The sequence below is a fragment of the Zymoseptoria tritici genome, chromosome 9, assembly GCF_000219625.1.
Source record: "Zymoseptoria tritici IPO323 chromosome 9, whole genome shotgun sequence".
Taxonomy (NCBI): domain Eukaryota; kingdom Fungi; phylum Ascomycota; class Dothideomycetes; order Mycosphaerellales; family Mycosphaerellaceae; genus Zymoseptoria; species Zymoseptoria tritici.
In genome coordinates, this window is record NC_018210.1 from 2,079,745 (window position 1) to 2,098,328 (window position 18,584).

Genomic DNA, 18,584 nt, shown 5'->3' on the forward strand with positions numbered 1-18,584 from the left:
CACAACGATGCGTTCCGTTTCGGAACAAAAAGCAGCGAGGTAAGGAAGCTCACATAAAGGCTATTGCGCCGTGTTCAAGGTAAACTGGATCCCTCCTCTTCACTTGCATGCATTCGCAGCACAGCGTTCACCATGTTGTTCCGCACTCTCTGTCGGGCAGCTCTGCTGTCCCTAACAGCTCTTCAAGTGGCAGGTCTGGCCATCAGTGGGAAGCCGAACCTCATGATCAAACCATACAAGCGGGAGGTGCTGCAGGATATTGTCACCTGGGATGAGGTATTTCCATTCCGCCCACAACGATTGCAGCACGCTGAACCTCCTTCGCCAGCACTCCATCTTCATCAACGGCGATAGAGTCATGCTCTACTCGGCCGAGTTCCACCCATTCCGCCTCCCAGTCCCGTCTCTCTGGCTGGACGTCTTCCAAAAGATCAAGAGCATGGGCTACAATACAGTTTCTGTTTATTTCGACTGGGCTCTCGTGGAAGGAAAGCCAGGAAACTACACCGCCGAGGGCATCTTCGCTCTGGAGCCCTTCTTTGAAGCCGCAAAGACTGCCGGCATATACATCCTCGCTCGACCAGGTCCCTACATCAACGCCGAAGTGTCTGGCGGAGGATTTCCAGGATGGCTGCAGCGTACTCCTGGTCGACTGCGCACGACTGACAAAGGCTACATCGATGCCACCGAGAACTATATTGCGAACATCGGCAAGTCCATCGCCGCAGCGCAAATCACGAATGGCGGACCCGTCATTCTTGTCCAGCCGGAGAATGAATACAGCGGAGCCGCCAAGAACGTGCCTGAGTTTCCCGATCCTGTCTACTGGTCGAAAGTTGAGGAACAGCTTCGCGACAGTGGCATTGTTGTCCCGTTCATCAGCAACGAGTAAGCATCTCGAGGAGCACAAGGCCTGCAGCGGTTCGAGATTGTGCTCTGGGCCGCTCTGCAGGTCTTACTATGAAGATCCTGCGCCCGAGCAGTTACTGACCATCCTGCCTTTCACTTCTAGCAACCACAACCATGGATACTTTGCCCCAGGTCCACCACCACAGAACCCTGCTGTGTCTGTCGACATCTACGGACACGATGGATACCCTCTCGGTGGGTATATCGTCTCGAAAAGAAAGCGCCGAGGCTGACTACCAACAGGCTTCGACTGTGCCAATCCCGAGACGTGGCCCGATAATCATCTACCGACCAACTTTGGCGAACAGCACCTGAATCAAAGCTCCTCCACACCTTTCTCTCTTGTCGAATTCCAAGGAGGCTCCTTCGACCCCTGGGGCGGGCCGGGCTTCACAAAGTGTGGTCAATTGCTTGGACCTGAATTCCAGCGTGTGTTCTACAAGAACGACTTCAGCTTCGGCGTCACCTTCTTCAGCATCTACATGACATATGGCGGGACCAACTGGGGTAAGCAAGGCTCGTTCTCCCTCACCTACACGCGCTGACCACCGCAGGAAACCTCGGACATCCAGGCGGTTACACGAGCTACGACTACGGTGCCGTCATCTCCGAAGAGCGACTCGTCGGACAAGAGAAATACAGCCAGGCCAAACTGTTGGCCAACTTCCTCCAAGCTTCCCCTGCCTACCTGACCGCGGCATACCAAAACAACACATATGCGAACGGCTCCTACACCGGCAACAGCGCCATTGCAACCACCGCTTTATTCGGCGAAGTCACCAAATTCTTCGTCGTGCGACATGCGTTCTTCAACACTCTCGAAAGCACCGACTACACCATCACTCTGCCCACGAGTCAGGGGAACATCACCATTCCGCAACTAGGCGGCAGTCTCACCCTGCACGGTCGCGACTCCAAGGTGTACGCCACTGACTACGATGTCGGTGGGGCGAATCTGCTATACACCACCGCTGAGATCTTCACCTGGAAGCAATACGGCGATACAAAGGTGCTCATCCTTTATGGAGGTCCTGACGAGACGAATGAGTTTGCAGTCTCTGGCTGCGGTGGGGCGAAGATTGCTGAAGGCGAGGACGTGAAGATCGAGGCCAAGAATGAGGCCATTGTTGTGCAGTACTCGAGCAGCTCCACCCGCAAGGTGGTTGAGTTTGACAATGGCTTATGGGTCTACCTTCTTGGTCAGCTGTGAGACCTGCTTGTGGGCTGTACCTTGCTGACTTTGCTGCTAGACCGCCAGTCGGCATACAATTACTGGGTTGTCGACTTGCCCAACGACGATGTGACGGCCAACTTCACGAACCACAAACACGCAATCTCGGCACCCATCATCCAGTTCGGCTACCTCGTTCGAACTGTAACAGTGGATGGCAACAATCTTCACCTCACCGGTGATCTGAACGCGACCAGCTCTCTTGAGGTCATCGGTGCGCCTCACTGTCTTGAACAGCTGACATTCAACGGGGAAAGCTTGGACTTTGAAGAAGGCGATTCTGGAATTGTAACGGCCACTGTGGTCTACAACGAACCTGCTCTGGTTGTGCCGGATCTTGCGAAAGTACAGTGGAAAGTCCTGGACAGCTTGCCCGAGGTCAAAGCCGACTACGACGACAGTGCGTGGACAGCGGCGGATCTCACTCAAACCCCGAATGACTATCGCAATCTGACGACGCCTACATCACTCTACTCAAGCGACTACGGCTATCACACAGGAAGTCTCATCTACCGTGGCCACTTCACCGCAAACGGACAAGAGTCTTCCTTGTACCTCGCGACACAAGGCGGGTCTGCTTTCGGCCACTCCATCTGGCTAGACGACACCCTAGTCGGCTCATTCTACGGCGCCGACTTGTACATGACCTGGAACGAGACCTACACTCTCCCACCCATCACCTCAGGCAAAACCTACGTCCTCACGATCCTCGTAGACAACATGGGTCTAGACGAGAACTACAACACCGGCGAAAACCAAATGAAAGCCCCTCGCGGCATTCTCGACTACAATCTCTCCGGGCACAGCAAGTCCGACATCACCTGGAAGCTGACCGGGAACTTGGGTGGCGAAGACTACCTCGACGCCGCCCGCGGTCCCTTGAATGAAGGTGGACTGTACGCCGAACGACAAGGCTACCACCTTCCCAACGCTCCCACGTCTTCCTGGAGAGACAGCGCCGGTCCAATGGAAGGCATCGCGAACGCCGGGGTGGCATTCTACACCACCACATTCGACCTCGACATGCCGTCCGGCTACGACATTCCTTTATCCTTCTCTTTCAGCAATGCCACCGATGGCGTGCAAGACGCAGTTCCCACCGATGGGCAAATCTCCAAATACCGCTGTCAAATCTACGTCAATGGTTATCAGTTCGGGAAGTACGTGCACAATATCGGACCTCAAGATGTTTTCCCGGTGCCGGAGGGGATTTGGAATTATCACGGTAGCAACTACGTCGCGGTGAGCCTGTGGGCGCTAGAGGCGTCAGGAGCAAAGGTGGCGAATCTGAGTCTTGTCACTGGGCCTGTGATTCAGTCTGGGTTCGGGCCTGTTGAGCTCAGTCCTGTGCCAGCGTGGGAGCAGCGGAAGGGTGCATACTGATCGCAGGGCTCAAGCATCCCGCGAACAATAAGTGCCTCGAGGGTCAATGGAGGAAGAGCAACATGGTAACAAGCATGATGCATGTCCTGCTTCAATACCCAAAAGCAATTGAAGCCAAGAAAAGTCATAATTCATCAAAACCATCCCGCAGACCACAGCTACAACATATCCTTCAGAGCATACCTCTTCGGCGTCTCCACCCCCGTCTTACTCGATTCCGAATCCTGATTCGTGTCCTGCATTGTCGACCCCCCCTTGTCACTTGATAAAGCGAGCCCCAAAGCCTGTGGTGTATCCTGCTCTTGATGTGCGGTCTTGTCCGGCGCTGTGACCCAATGGAGGACGATGGCGGATATAAGAGCTAAGAATCTCCGTTAGTATGGTCGTGCGATGATGTGAACCGGTCTGGCAGGACATTACTGGACGTACCATCAACTTTGCAGCTCATACAGCAGAGCCAGGCTGGTTCGCCATCGAAGAATGTCAGGGACAGCTTGACCGTGAAGGTGGATATCATGGCGACGACTGTGAAGGTTGTCAGTTGAGGAAGTCTTATTCCAGCAGGGTCTTCGACGACTTGTACGAACATGTTCCAATGGTAGTCCGAACCATGACTCTTTTGAGCGGTGGCAGCAATCCTTGGCCGTCGCGATGGACCATGACTAAAGGATAGAGGAAGCGCAGCGCAAGGTAGAGCTGGAAGGGAGATGGTCAGCCTCGCAGTTCTGAACTCAATGGGACGCCAACTCACGTATGAGAGAACCTCCACGCAAAGCAATGGCAGTAACACAAACATCTGCAGGCCGATGATGCAGACTCCTGTTTCGGTCCAGAATGCCACACGGCTGTCAATATGATGTCAGCAGACGGCCAGATCTTGTCGGTCAATGAGTGAATGCTCACTAGACGAAGCAAAGAATTGTGACGACCAAGTACGGTACGAAGATGAAGACGCAGTTGAGGACGTATTCCAGCGTCTTGTGTCGAGGTTCGTTGGGCCATGAAATGATGTAGACTCTCTCAATCAGGAAGAGGAAACCCGATGCTTTCGATAAAACGTAAAGTGATAGACCTGTCCGTTCGCCGTCAGTCGGATGCTGTCAGTCTCGAATTGGTTGTCCAGCGTACATGTCGTAATGGTAGCATCGCACCAGGGCTGATTGTCTCCGATGTGTATGTGAATGAACACTGTCGTGATCAAAACGAACATGAAGGCCCAGAAGTAGCTCTGTCGTCAACGACGTCAGCGAGACGAAGCGGTTCCGCAGTGGTCGAGATCACGTACAGCTAGTAGAGATATACCAGCAACGTTCCATCGTTTCTTTCTTGCATCTTCGAAACGCTGCCAGAAGAGGACTGCGATGATGGGAAGCGACAAGAGCGAGACGAGCATGGAGACGATCTCTGCGGAGCAATGTATCAGCACATGTGACGAGGTCCTTACATCTTTGGAGTATGTCCGTACCTCCGCTCACCACGAACTCTTGTCTCACGATGTTGTCATTACTGATGACCGGCATGGCTCGTCCGTCAGGCCTTCCAGAGGAGCAGTGTGCAAAGAGAAAAGAGATATACTCAATACCGGACCCCACGACGAGGAGTTAAAGAAAGAGCAAAGGGTTCGCACTCAGACAGATATCATCCCGGCGTGCAGTCCATGCTGGGGTTTATGGTTGGATCTAAAGACTGCCGATATCACTCCGGCACATGAGATTGGCTGACCCTGGATGTTGGGGACGAGACAACCAGACAAGGAATGTTCGTCACTGCGAGAACGCCGTGGAAAGCTTGTGTTCTTGTTTCCAGATGTCGCAACCTGGGAGCGAGATCTGCTTGTACGAACATTGATATCGCCGCCATAGTGGGACTTCCGCGGCTCATTTTGGGGCCAACCTGTATGCCACACTCTTGCCATGCTCAATGAACAAGACCAGCAAGCATCGGTTGATGTAGGTGGGGTAATCGACAACCAGGTCGAACGCCTATAGACAGTAGGTAATCAGCGAGCGGGGGGTATCATGTTCGGGTTGAAGGAATGACCGAGGGACCTAGTGAGCTGCATCACTTGGGGTTTGCAGGATATGCACCGTACCTTGTCTGGAGTCGCATTTCTGGCAGCTCGACGCCGTTAACGGCGGATTCGATGTGATGTGCCGTCTTGACTTCCCACTGCTGGTACAATTCCACTGCCTTTCGTCAAGACGTGCGAGCTCGCAGACATATCGCCGTCTCCATCCCAAAGCTACAGACCGTGCTGATGGCTGGATTATCTTCGGCAAGATAGCGACTCCGGGGTATTCGTCACAAGTTGTGTGTGGGGCCGTAAAAACGAAAGAGGTCAGTGATTTTCCCGGGGGAGCACATCCGTTGGTTGGCCGATCCGAGAGACACGCTTAGGAACTTGACTCCCGTCTTTTAGCCAGACATCGCACCGGAGCTCTAAGTGACTACGCCGAGCCAGCGACCAGGTTCGTATTCCGGGTCGGAGTGGGTCAATAGCAACATCGGACCCCACCGGAGCGAGGTGTGGTCAAAGCCATACGCCGGTCGTGTATTGGTCTCCTGGTGCGCTGCCTGACAGCTCGAGGGTTGCAAAGCGGCCTCTGGGAGTGATTTTCGATGCGATTGCACCGTTCATGTCGGAGCAGATTTCTTTCGTCTCGCCGGTGGCCGCGGAGTTTGATGGCGAGCGATCGAGCAGCATACTTGCCACGAGGCTGGGGTGATCTTCGGCCTCACTTGCTTCATACCGATCCCTGTTGTGATAAGTGGGGTCCACGTCCGGGGTCCGGAGCGGGCAGACGGCCAGCTGTCTTTGGTCGTCCACGACCGACTTGACAGAGTGTCGTCAAATGGTAAGAACACCGGCCAGCTGTTGTTGACATCGTAAGGTAAAGCCTGGCTTCGCGTCCAGACTCATGGCAAGCAGACGATTGTTCCGCTTCGAGAGCAACAACCTTGATGCTTTGGAATTGGCGTCGCGAACTCGACGAGCGTCGCAACAGTGCCACTCAATCACCCATGGGCTGCTCGGACTTTCGTGGTCGACAGGATGTTCTGTGGGTGTCACGTCACAGTCTGTCTCCTGGGAGGCCTGCTCTGGATGGCACTAGCGAATACCACGTTCCGAGGGACAGCTTGAAGAAAAACGATGAAAGGAAGCTGATGCTTATAAGACTGCTTACGCAATCCTGGCCGGCCGTCAGACGGCAGTGGATGTATCGGGAGCGCGTGCTCGATGGTACTGTAACGGCAAGTGTCGACCTGAGGCTGAAGAAGAAGGCGGTCCACCGTCCCTGATCTCCGGCCAAGTCCGGCCTACGACATCATACCTTAGCGCTTGCCGCAAAAAGTTGCTCGCGGGTGCCTTGCTGTTGCATTTACTCGCTCTGACAGTCCAAACTGTTACACAATTGTCTCATCGTGCAGAAGAGCAGTCGAAATGTCTCTTCCCTGGTCAATTCCGTATGGTCCGCCTTCGGAAACGCCATATTGGGGAGCTCCGACTGCAGCTGTCAAGTGAGTCAGGTCGATGCACGATTCAAGCAACCCACGAGGATGCACGCGAGAAACTGTCTCCAATCATAATGCCCGCTGACAGAAGATCTTCTGACTTGTAGTTTTTGTGAGGAGGTTCGTCTCGTGGGCAACCCCATTCAGCATTGCTTCGGCTGATCAGGAACAACTCAGGACTATGTCATCACGAAGTATGTCGGCGAGTTCTTCAATGCTCTCACGAGTCTGGTATACGGTAAGCCGCTTTATCGTCAAAGCTCCATGATACAGACTGATCCTCGCTGCAGTCGCATATGGCATCATCGGCATCCAACGCTACAAGCGACAAGACATCGGCATCTTTGCCGGAGTCAATGTCTCCTACTGGGCCTTGATCGGAGTCGGAATCTGCTCGGGCTTGTATCACACCACGCTCAAGTATCATACTCAGATGTGTAGGTGGGAGGAATCGTTGCCGGCCTAATGGTCCTGTTCACTGATGGTTGTCTAGCGGACGAACTGAGCATGCATTTGGCCATTGGCACCGTCCTGCAGCAAGTCTTCACCTTCAAGGAGCCGCCACGGATACAGCTGCGAAACACGGCGATCATTGTTGGAATCCTTGTTCCGTTCGTCATCTACCGTGAGCACTGATGTCCTCCTTTCCAAAGACCAATTCTGACCCCCTCCCAGACTGCGCCACAGACGAATTCATCGCTCATGTGATCCTCTTCTTCTGCATGTGCTGGGTCGTAGCATGGAAGGTCCGGAAGCTCATCCGCGAGCGGATTATCGAAAAGGGTCATCGAGACAAGATGCGCGGCCTCCTGAAGTTTGCCACCTTCAACGCTCTGTTCGCCTACTTCCTCTGGAACATCGACGTCCACCTCTGCTCGACCTTGACCGGCTGGAAGCACCGACTGGGAATGCCGCTTGGGATCCTCCTGGAGTTCCACGGATACTGGCATATCCTGACAGCTCTCTCGTCGTACACCTTCATGGCCCTGATCGAGTTCCTGGTCAGTCCGGAAGACACCTCCAACTATGGCACCGGTTTCGTCTGGCCTGCAAAGCTCGTCCTCCAGGACTTGGCTGCATCCAAAGGCGACGTCATGCATGCGAATGGCAACAAAAAGAGCAACTGAACGACTGAACGACGAAATGAATGCACATACATACGACAGAGCCAACAGAATGTCACCCATAGACCTAGAACCCCATGAATCCACCATCGACCACAGTACCAGTCCCGCTGACATAGTCACTCGCTGGACTCGCCAGGAATATCACAGCGCCCGCCAGATCCTTCGGCTCTCCCCATCGCTTCGCCGGCGTGCGAGACATGATGTAGTCGTTGAAGTCTTTGTACTTTGGATCAGTGGAGTATTGCTCGGTGAGAGGCGTGCGGAAGTAGCCGGGGTGGATGGAGTTGACTTGAATTCCTCTTCCGGCCCATTCGTTGCTGAATGCTTTTGTGAGTTGCATCACGCCTGTCATTCGAGGTTAGTATCTATTTCGCGGGGGACGATTGTGCTTTCCCTCACCTCCTTTGCTGGCGGCGTACGGCGTAATGTTCTTTCCACCAATGAACGAGATGATACTGGCAATATTGATGATCTTCCCAGGACGTCCTACACACATGTCAGCAACATCCCAGAACAAAACCTCATCGCCACCAAAACTCACCCTCCTTCAACAAGGGCTTCGCAAACTCCTGACAAGAAATCAAAATCGCCTTCAAATTCACATCCAACACCAACTCAATATCCTCATCGGTAAAGTCCTCCGCCTCTGCCCGTCTCTGCACACCCGCACAATTGAGGAGAATATCCGCTTTGACTCCATCATTCCAGATGGTCTGATAGATACCACGCAGAGACTTGGGATCCCGCACGTCGCAGTGGTAGGACTTGAAGTTGCGACTGGTTTGACCGACGGCGGACTTCAAGGCTTCGCTGCCGGGGTCGGAGGGCAGCTCGATGGAGATGATGTCGGCGCCGCCGGAGGCGAGGGCGATGGTCATGGCTAGGCCGAGACCGCCCGTGCCGCCGGTGACAATGGCGGTCTTGCCAGAGAGCGAGAAGAGAGTGGAGATGTCTACGATTGAAGCTGCCATGCTGAGGGAAATGCTCTATCGGTCCAATTGCTGTTGAATCGATGCTGTTTGATGTATCTGGGAATGTCCGGTCGAGGTGAGGTCGAATAGGTATAGCAACTGCTAGCCACTACTGCATGAGGCTCCGTTCATGCTGCGGGGTACGTACAAGGAGGAGCAATAGCTTATCTCGCGGGTCATCATTGCGTATGTGACTGCATGGGAGGCCACTGGAAAGTTCACTGTCAAAGGGACCATTGGACGTTTCAGTTATATCTGAGTTCATGGCTGATGCGGTCAAGGCAGAGCATCGATACTGGCTTACAATGTGCGACGGAGCGTGTTCTCGACCAAGTGGCAGACAGCTGGTGCAACCCATTGACCGCCGCGAGTGTGAAAAGCAATCGATGCATCAATCATCAAGAAACCTCATCTTCGTTGTATGTGTATAGTACATCCACATCTTCCCTCGCATCTCTTTTGGAACCCTCAACCTCCTCCTCACGCCGCCTTCGACTTTGGCTTCTTCGCCTTGATCACCTCGCTCAAATCGAACACTGGCAGCAACGGAATGGGCAGCTCCATGATCTGGAACATGAGCGCCGCCAGTAAATACCAACCAAACATCGCAGCACCCCAGAAAGCTCCTCCCGCTCCGACAAGCAAGTTCGTGCCGAGCACCGTGTTTCCCTGCGCGAGTTGAAAGAAAGCGCCGGCAGCGCAGCCGAAGCCGATGGTCGCAGCGATGAAGATGAGGACGAAGACCGCGTTGGTCCGGAAGGAGCAGATGAGGAAGATGAATGAGAGGATACAGAGGGAGAGAGGGTAGAAACCTGTTGGGTCGTTGTCAGCAATGCGTGAAATCCGAGATGGGAATGTTCCTTACCATAACTGGCAGCGAACGCCGGAGTCTGCTCCTGCGAACCAGTCTCGTAGGGGTTGCCCGTGGTGTACGCCGAGACGGAGTTTTACCACGGGATGAACGACGTGGCAAACACCAGGAAGTGAGATCCGTAGCCCATGAAGACCACGAAGGGAAAGGTATTACCCAGGACGAATTCCAACAGGCCAGCGATGATGAGAAGCATGCCTCCGAACCAGATGGATGCTGTGTTGGTGGCATTGGCCGCGCCGGCACCTCCGGAACCTGATTGATGAAGTGTCAGTGTTGCTCTGAGTTGTGTTGGCCAGCTCGAAAGGAGTGCTCACCTCTCCATCCCATCAGTGCCGCTGCGATTGGTGTGAGGGCCACCGAGAAGCCCATGACTGCCACCGGCGTTGGGTTGGCGAAAGTGTTGCGCAGATGACCCTCCTGTCGTGCGTTACGCGGAGACAAGTATAGACGCTCGAATTGCTCATTTGAGATGGTGACATTGGTCGGCGCCTGGGTCAGACCGTAGCCATTGCTGCCTCCGTTGCTATTTGTCTTGAAGGCGTAGTCTTCTTGTCTGTACTCGTTCTCTCGAGGGTAGTGGCCGTTGTTCTCAAGGTCGCCTTTGACGGCGTCGTGCGTGCCTGTTGACATGGTGGATGCCCGTTGGTGGGGATATGCTGGAAGAGAGGGATAGTGGATGGTCAATGGAGAGAGGGGAGAGCGGAAATCGCCTGATCGTGCAGCAGACCGTCCGACCTTTGTATCGACTCCTCTTTTCAGAGTGTCGGTGATCCACTTGACAACGTGACCGTTCCAAAGCCACCTCCGCCTACGAGGCTGGTCCAGATCATAACTGGCGTCGGTGTGGTTCCGCTTGACCTTGCCATGGCCAAAGCAAAACATGGCTTCATAGCCGATCGCGTCGAACCTTGAGGGACTGGTCCCTCGCGGTACATGGCATCGGGATATGCAATACCGGCTACTTGCTCGTCAAGTCTGCCATGGCACATTGCTATTGGTCGGCTTTAACTCTGCATGATTTGATGCATCCGAGCGGACCTTCAGCTCGCGTGTGGGTCGATAGTCCTCGCACTGGCCCGCGGGGTCTGATGATGGGGAATCTGGGGAAATCGGCGCGATGTGGATTCAGAGGCGTATAGCCGGTACCCGATGGTATGCCAACCTTTCGAGGTCTTGCGATGAACAGATTACTGAGAAGATGAGGCATCTCTTCCTTCGCAGTATGATCAGGTCAGCGTGAGGTGCTCGATCCTCGGTGGGAGCTCCGTGAAATGGAAGATTTCGAGCAGATCTACAGGTACTGCGTAAGGGCGGGAGAGCTCCGAGGGTGAAGCTCGCCGATCGGAAACACGGAAGAAGGGACTCTTCGGTAATAAGGTAAATGCGGTCCTTCCATGCAGACGGAATCGCGCGCATCAGCTCCATCGCGTCGCTCGGAAACGGAACCACAACTGCACAGCTTGTGTCTTTGTCGGAGTCTGCTTGCCAACGGCAAGCTTCGATGGTATTGAGGCAGCATTTTGATGGCTGGAGAGAGGAGATGCTCATCTTGGCGACATACAGCATCATTCTTGAACGTCTGTGTAATCGGTAGAGCCGGTGAGGTCGAGCGTCTCATTCTTCGAAAGTTCTCGACGGTCCAGGATGGCAAGATGGAGAAGCGGACGGAGTCGGACTGGCCACGTTCCGCTCGTGCTAATCAGGTTCCGGCCTGCGGATTTTGTGCTACTTGGTGTGATTCGAGTAGTATACCAGTTCCCAACATGTCGTCAAACAAGGGCTGATGAAGCACACCATCGATGAAGAGAAGGAGGAAATGTAGACGATGAGAGACCGTAGCGTCGCAAGATTTGCAGCAAGGATCAAAAGTCTGAGCGACATGGATGGGCAGCGACGAATGAGCAGGCTAGGCATTGTGCGAGACTTTTCCTTGAAGAAAAAAGAAAAAAAGACCTCAAGCGTTGCACGGAAGGACAGGTCGATCGCTTGATTTGCCCCAGTGACAGCGTCGAAGCGAGTCCTGTTCCTCCTTTACCGCCTCCTCCTCCATCGCGATACGCTTCTACGAACACCTCTCAGCCAAGGGCAAACATTGTCGAAAGATCGGACATCATCCTCCTCTCCAAGCACGACCACGGTATCGCGCCCCAGGCGAGTCTGCGGGACCGATCGCTTGCGTAAGGACCGACACCTTGTCGTGAAGAAAAGAGCCAATAGCAGAGTCATTTCCGCCTGCTAATGGGCCAAAAACATTCCTCAAGCAGGGTGAAAGAATCCCATCGACCTCTGACTCAGTCTGCTCCAGCCGATAACAGCATCCCTATCCATCCCTCAATCGGCGCGTCCAGTCCATCTCGTGGAGGAACCTCTGCGCACGAAGCGATCGTGCAATGAGCAGCGCAGGAGTTCAAGCTCTGGTGATGGGCAGGATCATGTCGACCACTTCGGAACCACTGACGACGTGGTCATGGATCTATCGGCCTGTACCCTCCACTCGTACTGAAAAGGTTCCAGGCAGACCAGCGCCCACTTCTGGAAGAACCTTTCTGGACCACTGAGGATGAACGGTTCTGGCACCTGTCCAGTGATTTCGGCCGTCCGGATTTTGCATGCAGCATCTGACAGACCAGCCAGGTCACACGCCGGCCCCTCTACCGCTTGCGCGAGCCCAGCTGCACCCTCCCATCCCTCTCAAGTTCCCGCCCCTCCTCCTCCTTGAACCTCTCAACCGCCTCTCTCGCAACCTGCCTCCACGCTCTCCTCTTACCCTCCTCCGGATCCGGTCTCCTCGGACAACTCACCGAATAACACTTGCCTCCCTTCCTACACGTCGACGAATAGCACTTCGTCAGCATCTCACAAACACCATGAACCTCCACCGGCCCCTGAACAAACTGATACAACTCAAACCGATTGTCTATCAGCTTACATCTACCTTCAACCTGGCGGAACATCCCCTCGACCTCTAGCGCTCGACCGACGAAGCATGCGAGATTTCGATCCGACGTTCGGAGGATGGAGGAGAGAATGCCGACAGCTTGGAGGCCGGTGAAAGTGTTTTTGTAGACTTTTCATCGCGGACGCGGGTCTGCAAGGTGAGACGATGGAACAGAGCTGCTGCGACTTCGGATAGGAGTGCGCCGTGGACTTGGGAGAGATGGGAGTTCGTGGCGGCGACGTGGACTCTCAGAACGAGCGGGCTTGGAGGGTTCTGCGATCCTGCCGGCGGGTCGGTGGTACATTTCATGTGTAGATCGATGGCGTCGAGGTTCATCCATGGCCAGTAGGATTTAGCAGTAGTCGTGGTGTGCAGATGATTGTTCACGATGCTAGTCAGCTGTTTCTCCGTCAAGCGATAGAACGGCATTGTGGCGAGGTGGGCTGACGGAGTGTGAGCTCTGCCTCGCAATCCCTAGAGCGAGCAGCAAAGTAGCGAGGTGGATGTAGAAGAGGTGAGGTGAGTTCGAAAGAACAGGTCCGCATCAAGGCAGATTCACACAATCCTCGTACAACGCCACCACCACTAGTGCTCGTCCTTTCCTCCTCTCTTCTCATCCCTCTTGTCCCTCTCCGTCCTTGCTCTCCGCCTCGTATACATCCTTGCGGATTATCCTCTCCAGCTTCTCCCTGTCCTCCATCCTGCTGGTATCTCCAATCGCTCATCCCAGCCCGGCTTCTCACTCCATCGTCTCGTCGCTCTCTCTTCCCACTTCCCATCGACAAGCTCAATGACCTCCATCATCGACTCTCATCTTCAACAGACCGATCAAACCGCCTACCAGCCACCAAGACATCACATCTTCACATCTTCACATCTTCAAATCTTCACACAGCTGCTCAACGAAGGAAGACCGTGATCGCAGGTTTCAGGTTGTTATCTACAGCAGTAAGTGGAGAGCACAGACGACACACCGCGCACCGGCCCAAATTACATCCAACAACAAGAAAAGAAAACCCGGGGGGAGAATCAAAATCATGCACAATCCAAAAAAGGACTCGAAGCCAGAGAAGAGCAGGAATCGTTGCACCAGAAGGAAAAAGAGTACATCGAACTCGAGCGCGAGCAGTTATTCCTTTGAAAAAAATCTTTCATTCACTCTTCTGTCCATTCTCTCCCTCTGTCGGATTCCTATGCAACTATGCATCTATGCAAAAAAATTACACATGACACATCATCTGCCTTCTGCCGTTGACTTGACATCCATTGCCACCCTTGGGCAGGCCTCCTCCTCTATCACTCTCCGACTGCGCTGTCTCGCAGCCATTCATTCTCGCCCATCCACAAAAAAAAAGGAAAGAGGAAAAATATACAAATGCCAAAAGAACAACAGTCACAAGGAAAACGTCGTCTCTACAAGCAGAAAGCAATCATAGCACCCATGCCTGCAATCACCACACCCGCAGTCTTGACACTGCTCGCCGCGCCGGTGTATGAGACTGGCTTGGTCGGGTTGACTTGTCCACCAGTTCCGGTTGTGTGATACATCGGTGCGGTTCCGTTGCCTGCAGAAGGAGTCGGGTAGATCGCGTCCGCTTCGGAGGATGAAGCAGCGCTGGGAACGGGGTATGGTGCGGCAATGGGTTGGGTTCCCGCTGGTGATGAGGCGATTGGGTGGCTCTCGACGGCTGCGGGGGGTGTCTCGACAGCAGGAGCGGGAGCAGAAGGGTATGCAGCTGGTGGCGCCTCTTGAGCAGGAGCGGGAGCAGAAGGGTATGCAGCTGGTGGCGCCTCTTGAGCAGGAGCGGGAGCAGAAGGGTATGCAGCTGGTGGCGCCTCTTGAGCAGGAGCGGGAGCAGAGGAGTATGCAGCTGGCTGCGTCTCAACCGCTGGGTGAGTCTCGACGGCCGCTTCTGGGGTAGAAGAGGCAGTGACGTAGATGGTCTCGGTCTCCTGCACAGTGGTAGTGGTCGTGATGGCGACGCAAGCCTGCTCAGTGGGAGCAGAGCCGGTGGGAGCGACCTCAGCAGGAGCGGTGGCTGGGCCAGAAGGAGCGCCCATGGGAGACGGGGTAGCAGTGCCAGGCACAATGTCAGTACCGTAGGCTGGCGCGGAGCCGTGAGCCTTGGTTGCGTAAGCTGGAGCATTTGCGTTGGCGGTTGAGCTGCCAGAGTTGCCACTGTCATAGCTGGGAGCAGAAGAGGAAGATCCGCTGTCAGAAGAGACGCCGCCGGACGAGGAGCCACTGTCAGACGAGCCACCTCCCGAAGACGATCCACTGTCCGAAGAATCACCACCGGAAGGAGAGCTACCATAGCCAGGAACAGAGACTGAGTTTCCAGCCTGGTTCTGCTCGACACTTCCAAAGATGGCCTCGTTGGCACCACCCTTCTTGTCCTTGGTGACATCAAGCTGAGGAGTAAAGTCGGACCAAGTAGGGAGGCTTCCGATGTCGTTGGACTGCGATGTGAGGGAAGAGTAGACGGAAGCCTTGAAGCCCTCGACAGAGTCGACGTCGACCTCCTGACCGTCCTTGACAATGCGCCACTCGACGTTCTTAGTGAGGTATGGGAGGATGATGTCAAAAGCCATGTTGAGGAGGTTGCCGATGGTGACCTTGGAGCGAAGGGTGCGAGTGAGAGGGATGGATCCAGTGACGATGAGGTCGTTACCAGCCATGCCTTCAGGGTTGGCGAGCACACCCATCATACCGGCGAGGTTGTCATCGGTAACCCAGGTGGAAGGGTTGTCCGAAGATGGCGCGCCGTTGAAGACAAAGACGTAGTACGAACCGTTGAGAGCGTAGCGAGGGGTTTGGATGTTGCAGGCATACTCGTACGCCGCACCGCTGCTGTCCAAGAAAGATTCCATCAGATTGTCGACACCGCCAACGAGAGAGGAGATCAACGGGAAGAAGCCGGAGGAAGTTGGGTAGCCGGGTGGCTTGATGCCAGATGCTGCTTGGGTGCCGCTTGGGAGGAGAGAGTTGCTGCCCGGGCGGGTGAGGTTGTTCAAAGAGCCGGTGATGGGGTCGAGGAGTCCACCCAGAGGGCCACCGTTGCTGCTGCTGCTACCAGAGTTGCTGCTGCCGCCGAGTGGGCCGCCAGTGCTGCTGCCAGCATCACTGCTACCTGCATCGCTGCTACCTGCATCGCTGCTGCCGGCGTTGCTGCTGTCGCCGACGTTGTTCTTGCTAGCGGTGCCTCGACCGGCATTGCTGGAGCTGTCGGAGGTGGTTTCGTTGGAAGCCGGAGAGGCAATCTGCGCCGAGATCGAGCCAGCGGTCAAAGACGGAGAGCGTCCATACAGAGCATTGACAAATTTGGTAATGCTGTTCTTGGAGCCATCAGAGGTGGTGAATTCAGGATAATCGTATCCCAAGTTGGTCCAGTCCTTGGCGTCGTTGGAAGTCCAGTAGCTGTTGGCGTCCTTGTTGAAGGGTTTGAGCGGGTAATCCATGTTCAGCTGAGCACCGGTTGGGATGGTCCAGGTGGAGTGAGGAGCCTTCTGCGAAGCGCCCCACTTGTCGGCGTGAATGGTCTGCCAGAGTGCAATGATGCGGTCGACATTGGCGTGATGGAGCCAGAAAATCGGATCGTAGGTGGACAATGGGAGATAAGTCAAGTGACCACCAGAAACGCCGTTCGCGCCGGCACCACCGGCAAGAGTGTGGACGTTGTTGTGAATGCTCTCGATCGAGTTGGCGCACTTGGCAGTGGCACCAGCCTGGTCGTTGGAAAAGTGCATCCAATCATCACAAGCAGTCAACAACTGGTAGACCTGGTCGCGGAGGGAGGCACTCTGAGCGGCCATGTTGGCAGCCGCTTGGTCGTTGTTGGATTCGGCAGAGTTACCGTTGGTGCTCGGGTAGCGGTAGGTTTGAAGCCACGTGGTGAAGACCTCGTAATAGTTGCTCGAAACCTCCTGCGAGGTGAAGCTGAACTTGTAGAGCGGGTTGTCAATCGTCTCCTGGCCGTTGGGCCCCTCGATGGTGATTTGCGACTCGGTGATGTATGTGGGAAGGGTGGTCGAGTTGGACTCTGATGTGGAAGCCCAGTCCCAGAATGGCAGACGAAGGACACCGGCAGCAGCGACCATGCGATCACGAGATGCGGCCGGGTATGATTGGGCGACGGTCTGCGCAATGGCGAGGAACTTTTGCTCGAAATGGGCGAGGTAGACTCTGTGCCAGGTGGGAAAGATGATCATGTCGTGAGTACCGAAACCCATGGCGTTGCTGCAGGTATCGCACTTGCTGACACCGTTGGCATCCTCGTAAGGAACACCATGGATGGAGGACACGCCGTAGTATCCATCCATGTCATCCGCGCCGGCCTGCTGCCACTTGCTCATGGCCTGAATGTAGAGAGACCACTCATCGGGACGAGTGGCCAGGTTGCCAATCTCGAGACGGGGTTGGACGCCGCCAGTTGCGCCGGTGGTGATGTCGACAGAGCCAGCCTGTCGTTTGGCGAAAGCGTGTGGTGGGGAAGGAGAAGAAAAGTCGGAAGAAGCGCTGGCGCTGGCGGCGGCGGCGAAGAGAGTGACGCCGGCCGCGAAGGAGGTGGTGAAGAGCATGCTGGCGATATCGAGGAGTATTCGAATAGAGGTGAGGTTTCGATGATGATCGCGCGCACTGATGCTCGTCGGGGAGGAGGTGAAGTCGAGTCGTATGAATCCCGGTGACTCGTGAGGTAAGTGCGTTGGAAGAAGCTGTTTCAATGAATGGCTAGCAGGGTCGATGCCCGCTGATGGTTGTTGGTGGTTGTTTGGTTTGTTGAAGGAAAGACTGGACAAAGAAAGCACACCGCGCAAAGGGAAAGAGCGGTGGTTTCACTGAGTGAAGAGAAGATGTCCGAGAAGAAGGGACAAGAAAGCGGGAAGGAGGGAAGGAGAGACGGGAGAGCAAACAAATCAAGACGGGAAGGAGATGCGAGGGAAGTGGATGCGTCAAGATGGGATGATGTATGCGGAAAGACAGGCCGAGAAGAGAGAGAGAGAGAGAGAGAGCAGCAGCAGCGGAAACACCGACAGAGACAGTTCCATCGCTCCCGGCACCAACGGCAGAGCAGGACAATGGCGTTTGCAGGAGGAGGAGGAGCAGCGGCATCCACTGGTCGTCAAGATGGATGATGAAGTGGATCCTCTCCAACGACGATGCACAACGCGTGTCACACCGATATTGATTCGAATCGTGAATCAAATGGACGACATGTTCCCTTGAATCCACGTCAATATCGCATCCACTTGGGAGTGGTAGTTCAGGAGAAGTCGGTCGCGGATCGACGTTGGTCAATTCCACCAGCGGGCGCCAAAACGGACAGGGGTTTGGTTTTACAGGGCAGGGCAAGCCGACAGCCGGCCGAACATTGAGTTGAGATCCACCTTGAACTTCTTCATTTCGATGTTGAGGATCTCTCTTTCCCGTTGTGACAATTCTCCGTCGATTACGATCTTGCACACAGACATTTCTTGACAGAATCACAGCAAAGTGAAGTCGTTAACTCTCCTCGATCTTTAGCACTCAGCACTCTCACCCATCCAATGTCTCCCGTACCTGCATCACAGAGTCTTCCCTCCAAATCCCAAACGGGACCCTCCGACCAATGACGAAGCCGCGCGGCACCGTGTCATGAAA

The 18,584-nt window shown here is 54.8% G+C and overlaps 7 protein-coding genes across 7 annotated transcripts; 3 read left to right on the plus strand and 4 right to left on the minus strand.

Moving 5' to 3' along the window:
* Window positions 1-222: 222 nt before the first annotated feature.
* MgLAC1 (putative beta-galactosidase) lies at window positions 223-3,523 on the plus strand (the record flags this gene model as incomplete). The annotated part of the gene is made up of 6 exons (XM_003849501.1): window positions 223-276; window positions 329-888; window positions 1,013-1,104; window positions 1,153-1,416; window positions 1,464-2,108; window positions 2,160-3,523. The coding sequence occupies 6 exons, from the start codon at window positions 223-225 to the stop codon at window positions 3,521-3,523; spliced, it is 2,979 nt and encodes a 992-aa protein (XP_003849549.1).
* Window positions 3,524-3,681: 158 nt separating this feature from the next.
* MYCGRDRAFT_47991 (uncharacterized protein) lies at window positions 3,682-4,536 on the minus strand (the record flags this gene model as incomplete). The annotated part of the gene is made up of 5 exons (XM_003849510.1): window positions 3,682-3,884; window positions 3,953-4,048; window positions 4,111-4,219; window positions 4,275-4,368; window positions 4,427-4,536. Coding segments are annotated over 5 exons (612 nt in total), but the record flags the coding sequence as incomplete, so codon positions are not given.
* A 2,429-nt stretch (window positions 4,537-6,965) lies between these two features.
* MYCGRDRAFT_95988 (uncharacterized protein) lies at window positions 6,966-8,163 on the plus strand (the record flags this gene model as incomplete). The annotated part of the gene is made up of 6 exons (XM_003849502.1): window positions 6,966-7,042; window positions 7,144-7,156; window positions 7,232-7,274; window positions 7,327-7,473; window positions 7,530-7,661; window positions 7,712-8,163. The coding sequence occupies 6 exons, from the start codon at window positions 6,966-6,968 to the stop codon at window positions 8,161-8,163; spliced, it is 864 nt and encodes a 287-aa protein (XP_003849550.1).
* Window positions 8,164-8,227: 64 nt separating this feature from the next.
* Window positions 8,228-9,189, minus strand: MYCGRDRAFT_101325 (uncharacterized protein; the record flags this gene model as incomplete). The annotated part of the gene is made up of 3 exons (XM_003849509.1): window positions 8,228-8,508; window positions 8,563-8,649; window positions 8,705-9,189. The coding sequence occupies 3 exons, from the start codon at window positions 9,132-9,134 to the stop codon at window positions 8,228-8,230; spliced, it is 798 nt and encodes a 265-aa protein (XP_003849557.1).
* An 845-nt stretch (window positions 9,190-10,034) lies between these two features.
* On the minus strand, window positions 10,035-10,849 carry MYCGRDRAFT_101326 (uncharacterized protein; the record flags this gene model as incomplete). Its single annotated transcript, XM_003849508.1, has 2 exons — window positions 10,035-10,260; window positions 10,323-10,849. 2 exons carry the CDS (start codon window positions 10,636-10,638, stop codon window positions 10,082-10,084), a joined length of 495 nt encoding a protein of 164 aa, XP_003849556.1.
* Window positions 10,850-12,480: 1,631 nt separating this feature from the next.
* On the plus strand, window positions 12,481-13,146 carry MYCGRDRAFT_105817 (uncharacterized protein; the record flags this gene model as incomplete). Its single annotated transcript, XM_003849503.1, has 1 exon — window positions 12,481-13,146. The coding sequence occupies one exon, from the start codon at window positions 12,618-12,620 to the stop codon at window positions 12,975-12,977; it is 360 nt and encodes a 119-aa protein (XP_003849551.1).
* A 1,716-nt stretch (window positions 13,147-14,862) lies between these two features.
* Window positions 14,863-17,633, minus strand: MYCGRDRAFT_75965 (tyrosinase; the record flags this gene model as incomplete). The annotated part of the gene is made up of 2 exons (XM_003849507.1): window positions 14,863-15,917; window positions 16,239-17,633. Coding segments are annotated over 2 exons (2,340 nt in total), but the record flags the coding sequence as incomplete, so codon positions are not given.
* Window positions 17,634-18,584: the final 951 nt, after the last annotated feature.